Raw genomic sequence first — 15,203 nt, forward strand, 5'->3', positions numbered from 1 at the left:
CATCTATTTTAACAGGTACTGCTGTTTCTTTATCATTTTCTATTTTAATTATCTTCATTCTTCCAATTTTTAACCTTATCTACTCTTATTTTAGTTTTCCCCATTCTCCCTCATTTTATTCTTTTTTACCCCTGTTTGTACTTTCAATCCTGAGCATTTTAGCCTCAATTTCTCTCTCTTTTTTTTTTAAGATTTATTTATTAATTCGGAGAGAGAGAGAGAGAGAGAGGCAGAGACACAGGCAGAGGGAGAAGCAGGCTCCATGCAGGGAGCCCGATGTGGGATTTGAACCCAGGTCTCCAGAATCATACACCCTGGGCTGCAGGTGGCACTAAACCCCTGCGCCACCGGGGCTGCCCTCAATTTCTCTTCTTAATGTTCTATTATGACTTCAATCTTTTTGCCTTTTTATTGTGAAAACTTGCCATCAACTATACAATGTGTTCTTAGAGCTGCAAATTGCGCCATGACCTTGACGACAGGGATGTTTTTCCCTATTCATAACCTTTAACGGCTCTTCCCATCCCTTTTAAGACAAGCTCTTAACTTTGAGTCAGACTCCTCAGAGTACAGGGTTCTTGACCTGGGTCGTTATAGCCCTGGAAAGTATACAGCTGAGTTCCTAAGAGTTCACAACTCAACTAACAGCCTTGCAAAAAACTCTGAGGGTGGTGTAACATACACTTTTTTAAGGGAATGGCTCAGTAACTACTTCAGATTTTAAAGGCACATGTGCTCTAGAAAAGGTTAAGAACTCCTGGATGGAGAAGCATCAACCTGAACAAATCAGAAAACATGGGAATGACACTTGGTGAGAGGCTGGGCCTAGAAAAAGAGGGGCAGCCGAGGTTTTGGTGTAGAAAGAATTCACGGAGGGGACATGCAGGACGGTGCTTTTGAAACCATCTCTCCTAGGTACCCCTAGTTAACTGTGAAGGAGGGTAAGCCCTCTGTACTGTAACACTGGTAGTGCCTAGGGGAGGGCAGACATTGCAAAAAACTATTTTTACTGAATAAGGAAAATCACCCAATATAGGAAACAGAAAGAAGAGTCTCAAGTAGTGGGGAAAAGTGGAACATAACAGGACCCAACTCAGAGAATCTTATAAGGAAATCAAAAGTGTCTGCACAACATTTGAAAGGAGGTTCTAGATAGGATTCATTTTTCTCTTAGAAAACAAGATCCCTTGTGGCTTAAGGCATGGTTGCCAGTGGGTTAATAGGCACATGAAGTAAAACTATGTAAAATAAATGATATTTCAATTACTAATAAAGTTCTTAAAAACTTTAAGTGCACTTTCTAAAGTGCCTATAGTAACAACTTTTTTTTACCTACTGATTGCCAGGAACAATGCTAGGCATAATGATACTTTGTAGCTAATTTTTTAAGATTTTATTTATTTATTCATGAGAGACAGAGAGAGAGAAGCAGAGACATAAGCAGAGGGAAAAGCAGGTTCCTTGAGGGGAGCCCGATGTGGGACTCAATCCCAGGACCACATCCCTGAACTGAAGGCAGACACACGACCAGTGAGCCACCCAGGCATCCCTGTAGCTAATCTTTAAGACATTTCAAAAGGTATTTATTATGGTACCCTTTAACAGGCACTTTGTCAGAAAAAGTGAAGGAAAGCTAACTAAGTTAGGTCGTCCCAAGTGTGGCCTGTCAGCTCCAGAGTTCAATGTTTCCCATCCCAACAAGGTTCCCAACCAAGCTGCAATCTGGAAAATGCTACAGTTTTCGTGGGTAGCTACCTCAGAGGACAGAGAGGAGTGATTTAGTCAATAAAGTGTAACTCAGAAAAGACTGGCCCCTGGGATCTCATTCAGATGCTGGGATGTAAATCTCTGTCCTACAATTTACTTGCTATAGATCTGTGGGCAAGTAACATGATTTTCTCTGTGCTTGTTTCCTCACTATAAAATGAGTATGACAATGAAACCTATTTCTTGCCACTGTAATATGAACAGTGACTGGCATTTTTAAGAACCTAATAGATGGAAGGTATGATTACTATTATTCTTAATAGACAAGAGCCAAGCAGGAAAGGAATGTTGGTCCTACCTTCACTCAACCAAAGAGACTGACTTTCATAATTTTGTAAATTTAACTTCCTCATAAAACTTCACTTAAAAACATTCCTTTGGGGATGCCTGGGTGGCTCAGCGGTTGAGCATCTATCTGCCTTTGGCTCAGGACATGATCCTGGGGTCCTGGGATGGAGTCCTGCATCAGGTTCCCCACAGGGAGCCTGCTTCTCCCTCTCTCTGTGTCCTTCATGAATAAATAAATAAATCTTAAAAACAACAACATTCGGGCAGCCCCGGTGGCGCAGCGGTTTAGCGCTGCCTGCAGCCTGGGGTGTGATCCTGGGGATGCGGGATCGGGTTCCATGTCGGGTTCCCTGCATGGAGCCTGCTTCTCTCTCTGCCTGTGTCCCAGCCATCCTCTCTCTCTCTCTCTCTCTCTCAATAAATAAATAAAATCTAAAAAAAAATTAAAAAAAAAAAGAAAGTTTAAAACAAACAAAACAACATTCCTTTACTGTAAAAAAAGACAATAAAAACAAAGTTTAAAACCATAACCATCACACTACATCTTACCTGTATCACTGAAATCTATGAATTCTTTTGAGAGAAGGTTAGTAAGAAGTTCCATAATGAGAAGCAGGTCTTGGTATTGCTCTTCCTCTGCTGTAACATCTATTCTTTGCCGCCCTAAATTATTCTTAGAATATACTTGCAGCAAAGTAAGGCAGGCTTCATATAGGTTCATTGCTTTGGACTGTAAAAGAACGTGCATAAATTACACTACTAAATAGAACTTAGTTGGGAAAAAATATAAACCCTAAAAAAGAAATTTAAAATTATAATCTATAATCTAATAAGTTTACTCTGAGTCCCAACAGGTCAAATACTTATTTTAAGCTACTATAAAACATAAAGAAAAATGAAAAACCATATATTAAAGATTGCAGTTACATTTTAAAAATTAGCAGTTTCCTTTTTTTATTAAGATTTTTATTCATTTATTCATGAGAGAGAGAGAGAGAGAGAGAGGGAGGGTGGGAGAGGCAGAGACACAGGCAGAGGGAGAAGCAGGCTCCATGCAGGAGCCCGACGTGGGACTCGATCCTGGATCTCCAGGATCATGCCCTGAGCTGCAGGCGGTGCTAAACCGCTGCACCACTGAGGCTGCCCAAAAATTAGCAAAAAATTTGACAACCACTTTTTGTTCATTTGGTAATTAATACACACTAGAGAGATAAGATTTTGGCAACAGAAATGTTTTACTTGTGCTGTTTATTAACTTCTTGTATAACATTTATTGTTACAAAATTTAACACTGTTTAACTTGCAAAAATAAAAGCAGAGTACCAAATAGTGGTCTTAAACATCAGAATAAATGGCAATGGCTCGCCTTCTCAGTTATGCATCTGTGATTACATTTGTAGTATTTAAAAAATAAAACCTTACTTTTGAGCAGGTACCTCTGATCTAACAAAAAATTACAAATCAGGAACCCATATGAAATGGTTCAAAACAAGATTTATGTTAATCTGTAGGCAATTACAATTATATTTTTTAAAGCAGTTTTAAAAAAGCTAAGTTAAAAAAAAAAAATAAAAAAAAAAAGCTAAGTAAATTCTAAATAGGATTAAATATGCACTTTGCTTCCTGATTGTACAAGAATTCAGTGTCTAAATATCCATCTGATTTATAAAGCAAAGATACAAACTGCCATTTAAAATTTTAAGCCTTATAGTTTCAAGAGACAAGTTGATTAAATTTTTCTACCATCTGTCTTATCAAACATTACTCATTTGGGTGAATTTGAATAACATTATATCTCAAAAAATTACTGATTACTAACAGTATTAGGCCAAGAATTTATATTCCTTCAATAAGCCTTCCTCTGAATTCTGAGTTCTTCTGAAAAGTTCTGAAGTCTTTTTTGGAAATTCTTCTGGAGGCACAAAAGTATTATTTCAGATAATAGTCATTAAATTTAAAGTAAAGTATCTGTTATTTTGTTGTACTTTAAGGAGTTCTAATCCTAAAGGGATAAAATTAGAAAATGCTTACCTCTCCAAGATAGCATATCTGTTTATGTGCAACTTCAACAAAAACTTCTATTATGAGATTGACAGTTTCTGGGGTATTTTTGTAAACTTCCATCAATCCAATACAGTTGGTAAGGAAGTCCATCAAAAAATTAAAAAGAATTGCTACATTGTCAATCTGGGTAGCCTCAGCAATGCCACACAGAGCCTCCAGTGTGGCAGTGATTTCCTGTTTGACTTCCTCTTGCTGACACATCTGCTGGAAGTTTTCTTGATTTATCACTCTTAAGAATCGCTGCTGAAGTGGCTGAAGAACCTATCAAAGTAAAGCATAAATTTTCTAAAAATTTAATTCACATGCTTCATTTATTTCAACTTTATTTCCTCAACTTGAATAAATATTCCACTTTCTAAAGCATTTCTAATTACTGGAGGCAGAAAAAGCACTGAAAACAATATCTGAACCACATGTTACAGTCCCCATTTTAAAGATTTGAGAGAGAGAGAGAGAGAGAGAGAGAGAGAGAGAGAGAGAGAATGAGCATGTGCACTTACAAGTGCATGGTGGGGGAGAGGGAGAGCGAATTTTAAGCAGGCTCCACACCTAGCATGAAGCCTGATGAGGGGCTTGATCACACAATTCTGAGATCATGACCTGAGCAAAACTAAGGGCTGGATGCTCAACTGACTGAGCACTCAGACGCCCCTATATTACCCATTCTGAGGGTCATTGTAACTTCTGGTCTACATAAAGAAATAACACATAGTTCACTGGTCATTAGGGAAATGGATATCAAAACCGCATGCTTTTTAAAATGGCTAGCATCAAAAGGACAAGAGATACATGCTGGCAAGAATGTGGAGAAAAGGGGATCTCAGTGCACTACTGGTAGGGATTGTAAAGTGGTGCAGCCATTATGGAAAACAGTATGGAGGATCATGAAAAAAATTAAAAGCAGAATTATCATATGACCCAGTAATTTCACTTCCGGCAATATATCCAAAGGAAACAAAAACAGTAATTTGGGAAAACATCTGTACCCCACATTCATGGCAGTATTATTTACAATGGCCAAGACATGGAAACAACCTGAGTGTCCATCAATGGATGAATGGATAAAGAAGTTGTGGTACATAAGCAATGGAACATATAGTCAAAAAAATGAGAAAATCCTATCACTGCAACCACATGGATGAACCTTGAGGGTAATGTTAAGTAACTTAGACAAAGAAAGACAAATACCATATGATCTTATATGAGGAATTTTAATAAAATGAAATAAGAAAACAAAAAAATCCCAATTCAGAAAAAGATTTGTGGGCAGCCCTGGTGGCGCAGAGGTTTAGCGCCGCCTTCAGCCCAGGGCGTGATCCTGGAAACCTGGGATACAGTCCCACATCAGTCTCCCTGCATGGAGCCTGCTTCTCCTTCTGCCTGTGTCTGTCTGTCTCTCTCTCTGTGTCTCTATAAATAAATAAATAAATAAATAAATAAATAAATAAATAAATAAATCTTTAAAAAGAAAGATTTAAAAAAAAAAGAAAGAAAAAGATTTGTAGCTACCAGAGATGGAAAATAGGGGTGGGAGGGGAAATTTGAGTAAGGTAGTTGAAAGGTACAAACTTCCAGTTATAAGATAAGTAAGTACTAGAAGTGTGATGTACAACATGAAGACCAAAGTTAACACTGCTCTATGATATACAGGAAAGCAAACGATTAAAAGAATAGATCCTCAGAGTTCTCATCACAAGAGAAATTTTTTCTTTTTATTGTATGAGATGACTAAACTTCTTGTAATAATCACTTCACAACATGTGTAAGTTAAACCACTTCCTGAAGTAATTTAGGTTCCAAAAACCATGAATGAGAGAACATGACTTAGTCAATGCCATTCACAGAATTCTGTCACTATCATCCTCTTCCCAATTCACTAACTGCCCAAACACCCCAAAGATGGAATTTAAGTCTCCAAAGGGCCAGAGAATAAATATAGACTTTACAGAACATGTCATCTCTGGCCCAACAACCCAATTACAATTGCACTGTAGTACAGATGTAGCCAGAGATAAAATGTAAACAACTGGACATGACTGTTTCAATAAAACTTTATTTATAAAGAGACAGCAGGCTAGATCTGGTCTATGGGCTCCAATTTGCCAACCTCTGTTCTTCAGGTTCAAGCCCAAAATACAGCTCCTATCTCTTTTTCCAACTCCTCCTAGCATAGAACATAACTTCAGATAATCAGTCCTGTCCTGAGTGAATATGCATATTCATGAAGATATCCTAATTCTATTTAAAGCTATACATATGACAATATAATTATTTAAACTCTGGCCTGAAGTCACAGATGAATACCTAATTCTGTTACTCTGTTCCCTTCTCAGACATTTTTTTTTTTTTTCCCCTTCTCAGACATTAAGAGCATTCTAGTCACAAGAACTACAGGCCATTCACTTACATACAATAACTCTTGGTTCCTGATTTAAAGCTAACTTACATAAGGCAATGGGTCCACAGTGGTATTGAATTATGTCCCCCTCAAATTAATATGTTGAAGTACTGTACTACCTGAAAATGTGACCTTATTTGGAAACAGGATTGTTGCAGATATAATTAAATTAAGAAGAGGTCTTTAGATGGGACACCTGGGTGGCTCAGCGGTTTGGCGCCTGCCTTCAGCCCAGGGTGTGATCCTGGAGACCTGGGATGGAGTCCCGCATCAGGCTCCCTGCGTGGAGCCTGCTTCTCCCTCTGCCTATGTCTCTGCCTCTCTCTGTCTCTCATGAATAAATAAATAAAATCTTAAAAAAAAAAAAAAAAAGGTCATTAGGATGGGCCTCTAATTCAGTATGACTGGTAGGTATCTTTACAGACATGCACACGTGGAGAATATTATGTGAAGATAAAGACAGATTATGATGATGCTTCTACAACCTAAGGAATGCCAAAGACTGCCAGCAAACCACTAGAAATTTGGGGGAGAGGCTTGGAACAGCTTCTCCCTCACAGCCTTCATATGGAACCAACCCTACCAACACCTTGATCCTGGACTTCTAGTCTACAGAACTCTTAAGACAATAATTTTGTGTTGTTTATGTCACTAAGTTTTATATTTTGTTAAAGTAGTCCTAGCAAACTAATACAGTGGTTAATCTGCATCTCTGTATTCAAGACAAGGGGATATTTCATTGATTCCTTAGGCTCTCATTTGAGTTGTGGGCAAAAATGTGCCAACTACAGAATAACTGATAATATCTGTAAAATAATTCAACCTACTCACTATAAGAGAAAAGCATCGGAAAGGTATGACTGAAACGTTTATGTCTCCAAAGAGTTATTTTATAGCAACACACAGGATAAGACATAAGAGGGTGCAATCAAAATAAAGGGAACGATTACCTCCGTCCAATACTGCTGCTTGGTTTCTGTGTCCATATGTGCAAAACCTCCTAAGACAAGAGCCTTCATCAGTGTCCTCTGCACAGGACTTGACAAGAAATTCAGAGGTGGGCTTCGGCTTGCAAACTGCTTAGCTAAGTTCCACCAGTTTTCACACTGAATAACTAAGTTTGCTCTACAGACAGAAATAACAAAACATAAGATGTGTTACTTACATCGTATGTATACTAAGTTAAAAAAAAAAAAAAAGGAAGGTAAATGAATTTAATTTTTGAAGTACAATATAGTCAACTTGGTATAGAATTTGGAGTCATACAAGTTTGTGCTCAAATCCCATCAGCTGTTTGACAATGTAACATTTATTTACTGTCTCTTATTTCGTTTCCAGATTTGTAAAAAAGGGGTAACAACAGTAAAAACAGACCTAACTCTCATGGTTAAGATTGATATTATGTTTAAATAAAATATTATATATAAAATGCTTGGAACAATACCTAGTAAATTATTAGAACTCAATAAATAATAGCCAATGCCAGGAGTAGTAACAATCACATTCCTGTATAGTGAGAAAAATGAGTAACATTTTCAGAGTTTGCTGTAGAAAACACTAAAAGCTCTTAACTTGCAAAATAATTATCAGTTCTTCTCATCTTAAAAATGGAATAGAAAAAAAAAGGAATAATAGGATACCTGGGAAAACTAAAAGATTATTCTGTATTAAAGTATTTTTAAAACTATAAATTACTGGGGATCCCTGGGTGGCTCAGCGGTTTAGCGCCTGCCTTTGGCCCAGGGCGCGATCCTGGAGACCCGGGATCGAATCCCACGTCAGGCTCCCGGTGCATGGAGCCTGCTTCTCCCTCTGCCTGTATCTCTGCCTCTCTCTCTCTCTCTGTGACTATCATAAATAAAAAAAAAAAAAAAAAAAAAAATTTTTTTATAAATTACTGGGGATCCCTGGGTGGCTCAGCGGTTTAGCGCCTGCCTTTGGCCCAGGGCCTGATCCTGGAGTCCCAGGATCGAGTTCCGCATCAGGCTCCCGGCATAGAGCCTGCTTCTCCCTCCTCCTGTCTGTCTGTCTGTCTGTCTCTCTCTCATAAATAAATAAATAAATAAATAAATAAATAAATAAATAAACAAACAAACAAACAAATAAATCTTAAAAAAAAAAAAAACACTATAAATTACTGAATCAAACATGTATGTTTCTTTTAAGATTCTTTAATGCCAAATCCTCAAATAGTCAACACAATCCTCAATTGTAATGAGGGAAAGCTCTATTTGCATTTATAGCAATAATATGATTTTTTTTTTTTTTAAGCACACTGCTCCAAAATGCAGGGACTATCTGGACCGTAGAACCACGTAACTGCCACTTGAAAGACTACACACACACACACACACACACACACACACACACACACAGCCTGCTTCCTATAATCAGCTTACCTTTCTCTTCTTTCCACCAAAGTGACAAGGAGCTGCACAGTGTCATTTGCAAGGTCCTGCTCACTACTCCACACTGAGAGGTTACTGATGACCTTTTGTAAGAGGTAGCCAATAATCCACTGAGAACCTTCTGTATCTGCTCCAAATGCTGTACTGAATGGCAGACTTATCTTAAGAGAGAAAATCAAATTTTTAAGGTCAGAAAGACCAGCTTCAAAAGAAATCTACATAAAAATCACTAAAATAAGCATCTAAATAAGTACTACTTATTTCAGATTTTATAAATGTATTCATTTCTGTTAATGTCCAAAAAGGACATCCTCAATCCACTTACATCTTCCAATGCAATTTTTCTGTCAACTTTACAGTCATATTAACATATTTACACCAAATACAAAGAACATAAATTAATTCATTCCCAATAATTTATAAATTAATGTGATCTAAAAAAAAATCTAATGTGATTGCATGCCAGTTCTCCTTAAAGATGTCCAGCTCTTAGTTCCATTTTGATGAGAAAATCACCAAGAAAAATGTTTAAAATGTTCTTATTTCCATAAGTGTCATCATAAATCCAAACAAAGTCAGTTTTACATTCTGACCTGATCATATAGTTTCTCATCCACCAGGAGATAAGTCTTTGCCCAGCGTTTTAGAAACCAAACAATATCTTTGCCCATTTGAGGGCTTAGTAGATGAGTGAGATCTGCTCTTATTGCTCGAGATTCAACTTCTGAAACTCTTAGAACGGCAGATAACAACCTGTAGGTATAAAAAAGAAGTCATTTATTTATTTATTGACTGTTTAATCCGATTTTTTCTTAAAAGTCCTTTTTCTGTTTTTCAACTCTCTGAATTTGGGCCAGACTATACTTGAAATTTTCATCAACACAGTGGTAGACAAATGTCCCATTTTACTCCTGACCTTTGAGGAAGTAGGAAACAAGAAAAAGAAGTCACACATACAACCTTCTGCAGATATTGTATTGCATTTCCAAGTCTCAGCATTACCATCTACAGATGTTTTTCACAATCAAAATGAAGACACAAAATTAAAAGTTCAGAGTAAATGTTATGTTATTCAGCTCAGCACTTTGTCACTACTCAAAACTCCCATGGTTAGCAGTTTTCATACATTTGTCATTTTATGGTAGAAGATTTGGAAATTGATTTATCCAGAATGCTCTGAATATTGAATCTTATCCCTAAATCTGAAAGTCCTATATACTTCCTAACAAACTTGATTTTTAATGGTATTTTAAAATAAAAACTTGCTGAAAAAATTATCTATGTAAGTGTATACTGCCCTCTCCTACACTACTTTTTTTTTTTTTTAAGAAGATTTTGTTTATTTATTCATGAGAGACACAGAGAGAGGCAGGGAGAGACACAGGGAGAAGCAAGCTCCATCCAAGGAACCTGATGTGGGACTTGATCTCGGGACTCTGGGATCACGCTCTGAACCAGAGGCCAGATGCTCAACCACTGAGTCACCCAGGCATCCCAATGATTCACTGGGCTCTGTGGTGTTGATAACAGAGCATGATATGCAGTTAAGTAAAAAGTCTTTGTTCTGGGGGTGGGAGTAGGAGAGAACATAACCAGAAGTGATATAGATTTAACTTGACTTTAGCTAAAAGGCAGAGGAAGAAAAGATGTAATTGAAAGAATTCATTTTAACACCATTTTATGGACATCCATGCCAGAACAGGGATTCTAATCATCTGGAGTTTGGCTTCTGCTACTTTTCCTTATTGCTATCAAGATGACTGAAATTATCTCCTTGTAACAAAATCTTATTTTTCAGCTCTTTATCCAACTGGATGTCTTGAAAGTACCATTATTTAGCACTCTGTCTTTTTGAAATAATTTCTTCCCTTGTATCAAACAGGTGGTTTTTAAGTTTCTATCTCCAGAACATCTTTTTTCCCTATATATTACACACTCCCTATATCACCACTGCTCAAATTTTCAAGAATTATTTTAGAGTAGATGTGAACAAAAAATGACTATGACCTCACAATACAGTTAAGTTGATATATCAGATTTTTCCCGTAAGAATGAATAGTTTTAAATGATAAAACTTGCAGCCTAGTAAAATGTGAATTAAATAATTTTCATAACTTTCTAAGTTTATGCACAGGAATTTAATTATCAGTGTTCTGATACCCACCATCATCCATTTGAAAAATAAACAAGTTTTTCTTTAACAGTTGGAAACTTTACATTGTTTTTCTCCTTAAAAAATTTTTTTATTTCAACTTCATTCCCCCACAGATTATACATTTTAATATTCATTTATTGATAACACCATATAATTCTCTGAAACAAGTATGTCTAGTTATTGAAACATAATTAAACAAATTCCCAGTGATCAGAAGACTGTTTTAAAACATCTTTTGGATTATCTATCATTGCAATACTTATTAGTACACAATTAAGCAAAATACAATGCAAATTTAATTATTAAACATAAAATTTTATGCATTTGTCAACAAAATTAATGTAGAAAGATTTTGTTTTTCCAAATTAGCTCATGTATCTGTGAAAAAATATTACTTATTGCTAGAATGAGACAGTTGAGCATAATTTGATTGGATTCCGCTTTTGTTTAAATAGAAATACTGAGAAAACATAAATGGAAAGCATTTTTAAAATAACAGGGTTCCTCAATTTTTGAACTTCTTCCAAGTTCTATGCCAAAAATCAGAGATCTACCACCAAAAATTATTTTTAATAATCTGTTAAATGACAACTTGATTTCTTCCATGTCATTTAATGCAAAGAGGTGAAAAACCTCCTGACTTATAAAATTACTGGTTATCCATTACTCAGTCATTCACTCCCAATGCCATACTATTTGAAACTGTCCCTTTATTTGGCACCCTGTACATTTTACATACTTGCCTATCCATTACAATAAGGTTCAGAATGAGTGAGAAATTTTGCTTTTCTTTTATAAAGTGGAAGCAAGGTAAAGAAGAGTAGCACAGGCATTTTACAGGCAGATAAAGCTTCGGCCCCCTTAGCTCTTAGATCTTCACTGCCCCACCCCAGCAGTGGGCAAAATCCCATGGGGGTTACCTCTGAAAAAAACATCCGCCTCTTTCTGTCCTTACTTACTGATGAAAATGCTTCCTAACCTGCCTTGTCATCCTTTAAATCCATCTTCCACGGTGTAATTCTACTACTATAGTTTGATCAGTTCACCTCCCTACTTCCAATCTTTTCTACCATTTACATGTGAGCAACACCAAACTTCCCTTGCTTTAAGCCACACTCTCACTTCCAGACCTCTGCCTATGCTATTGTCACTGCCTGGAATACTCTTCACCTTCTGCTGTATGTTGCAAACTCCTTATTCATCCCCCTCAACTGTCAGTTTAAATGCTATCTTTTCCAAAAGCACCCCCTGATCCTTCCCCTGCCAACAGGATAGGTAAACCTAGGTGTTCCTCTATCACTCTTAACAGACTTCTATTTTATTCTCAGATCCTGGCACACAGGGGAACTGAAAAAACAACTGATAAAGACATAATTTTTTTTTCATTACAGTGTAGTTGACATACAATGTTACATTCAAAATATTTTTAAATTGTTGATAGTTCCAATTTCTAATCCTATTTTAATTTTTTTTTAAGATTTTATTTATTTATTCATGAGAGACACAGAGAGAGAGAGAGAGAGAGAGAGAGAGAGAGAGGCAGAGACACAGGCAGAGGGAGAAGCAGGCTCCATGCAGGGAGTCTGACGTGGGACTCGACCCTGGGTCTCCAGGATCAGGCCCTGGGCTGAAGGCTGCGCTAAACTGCTGAGCCACCCGGGCTGCCCCTATTTTAATTTCTTAAGTATGCTCTCTAAGCATACTTTATATTTCAGATAGCACTCACAGTCTCCCATACTTTCACATTAATTCTTTAGATTTTAAAAAAAGGTAATTTTTGTTTTCCAACCCTCACCTCAACCCTCCATAGTCTGTGCTCTCAGATACAAAAATGTTTTGCTCCCACATGGATACCTGAGACTGGCAAAAATTGAAAACGCACTAAAAATACAAGGAAAGCATTCCTGATGGTACTGCCCAGGCAAGAAATGTGACAAAGGAATATAGTACAACAGCATCCTGAAATGAACTGCCTCTGAAATTAATATTTACCATGATTCAAGCCAAAGCAAATGCAAGGATTTCTACAAGCACCTAACCTAATGCCTATAGTAACCCCCAAAAGAAAACTTTTTCAACAGAGCACTGATATTTTATTTCAAACGAGAATAAAACAATAAAGAAAATAAATTCTCAAACATTTTCTTTATATTAGCTTCACAGTTCATTTTTTAAAAAAAATCTTATGTTCTACTGCACGGGTATAAATGATATCCATGTATTTTTGCATTAAAATAAAAAATGGGAGGGTGGCATAGCACCCTTCTTGAGTTACGGATTTGCAACTGACTGAGGAGGGCACTTGATAGGATGAGCACTGGGTGTTAACTACATGTTGGCAAATTGAATTTAAATTAAAAAAAAAAAGGTAAAAACAAAAGGTAAATAGTGTACCGACTGTAGATTAGTTTAATTAAATATCTGATGGATAAAATATAATGAGAAGTAAAGCACCGGCCCATTACTGTGGGCTCGGTTCCAGACTGCCACAATAAAGCATATACCATAATTAAAAAAAAAAAAAATGCTTTTCATTACTGATATCTCTACCTGAAACCTAAATTTAAAGATACTGGAAATGTAAAGTGCTATTTTTCAAATCCACTTTTAGGAGGATATTTGGTCTAAGGTTTGATATCCCTCTTTAATTTCACCATCAAGAATTAATGAAAAATTTGCCACCATTACCATGAAGATTAAAGTGAATTCTCATCTGAGATACGCTACTGCCCTCTACCTTCACCTGACAGGTGCCTCAAGTTTCACATATTCAGGACAAATATTTCTATTTTGTAAGGTCAGAATCATAGTTTTCCTTAAGAAATCCACTGAAATGTAATTTTAGCTTTATGAACAAAAAATACTTAATATTCACCTGAGTTCAAGGAATCTTATATACTTTGTTTCATTCATTTAGGGTGCCTGTACTGCGTCAGCACTGCTTTCTGATGGACAAGTGCTATGTTTGGAGTACTTTAGATCAAACGGCCCTGAAAGTCTCACTGTATTCAGATTCAGAAATAATTTTACATTTGTTTTCCTCAGTACAGGATATAGCTGTCAGTTCCCACCAGAGTGGCATTACTTAGACATACTGAGTACTCGCCATCCTTGGTTATTTCAAGGCTTCTCCAAGTTTTATTTTCTTTCATGTATCAGATTTACAACGTGCCTAACACTCGAGTCATCTACCCATCAACTCAGAATTTATAAAACAGTATAAATTACAAGAGCACAGCTATAGAGTTCATATTACCTAATCACAGAATCTGTTCTGTTGTACCCTGGGATGGAAGAAGCCTTTTCTCCTGGAGATCCCAAAATTTGAAGTGTTGTATTAATGTCAACTTCAGATGAATGCTTAATGGAATATTCCATTATTTCTGGAGGTATTAGCGGAGTCTCTCCCTGAGTATCATCAGCTAAGAGGTAGCCTTCAGTTTAAAAAAAATTAAAAATGAACACTTAACAAATCTATATTTATCAAATTGCACTATAAATGTTTTCAGTTTTATCTGACTTATATATATCATATTAAGTTGATGAAAAAGTAAATTATAAATGTTAATGATAATCTCACGTTTGATGAGAAGAAACTTTCTATTTCTCAGATAATTAACTCAAATACAAAGGACAAAGGATAAATGTTTTATTCACCAATTTTATAATTCATACTGACATGTAGGCTTTTTAATCTACTACTTTTAGAAATTTTCAGTAATATATTCTGTAAACTTAATAGGAATTCTACTATTATCTCTATCAAAAGTCAATATTTGGGAATGCTTTTTCAAAAATTAAGATTTTTTTCTTTATTATTTAAAATACAGAAACACTGATAATATGGTTATAAAAGAAGACCCTAACAGTCAGACTGCCTAGATTTGCATTCTGACTCCAAAAATTAACAGCAGAGTGACCACAGGCTAGTTTATTAAAACTCTCTCTCAGATTCTTCATTATAGGGATAATAATAATAAAAAATGTGATAACAGAACTAAATCAGTGGGCTGTCTACATAAGACATTGGGTATGTAATTGGCATTAAATACACGCTAGCCAATATTTTTAAAAAGTGCATCCATAGCTCTGTGATATACAGCAGCTGTACTCAAATTTCATC

At 36.2% G+C, this 15,203-nt stretch overlaps 1 protein-coding gene across 3 annotated transcripts in view; it reads right to left on the minus strand.

Annotated features, from left to right (window-relative positions):
• Window positions 1-15,203, minus strand: part of XPO4 (exportin 4) — a 119,806-nt gene that overhangs the window by 15,199 nt on the left and 89,404 nt on the right. For all 3 annotated transcript variants that reach the window (XM_041768317.1, XM_041768316.1, XM_041768318.1), the window contains 6 exons: window positions 14,337-14,514; window positions 9,519-9,678; window positions 8,917-9,086; window positions 7,468-7,642; window positions 4,087-4,380; window positions 2,605-2,785 (listed from right to left, as the gene is read on the minus strand). In XM_041768317.1, the coding sequence (XP_041624251.1) occupies window positions 2,605-2,785; window positions 4,087-4,380; window positions 7,468-7,642; window positions 8,917-9,086; window positions 9,519-9,678; window positions 14,337-14,514 (1,158 nt within the window). The remainder of the gene's footprint in view (window positions 1-2,604; window positions 2,786-4,086; window positions 4,381-7,467; window positions 7,643-8,916; window positions 9,087-9,518; window positions 9,679-14,336; window positions 14,515-15,203) is intronic.

This window comes from Vulpes lagopus, chromosome 8 (genome assembly GCF_018345385.1).
Source record: "Vulpes lagopus strain Blue_001 chromosome 8, ASM1834538v1, whole genome shotgun sequence".
NCBI classification, from domain to species: domain Eukaryota; kingdom Metazoa; phylum Chordata; class Mammalia; order Carnivora; family Canidae; genus Vulpes; species Vulpes lagopus.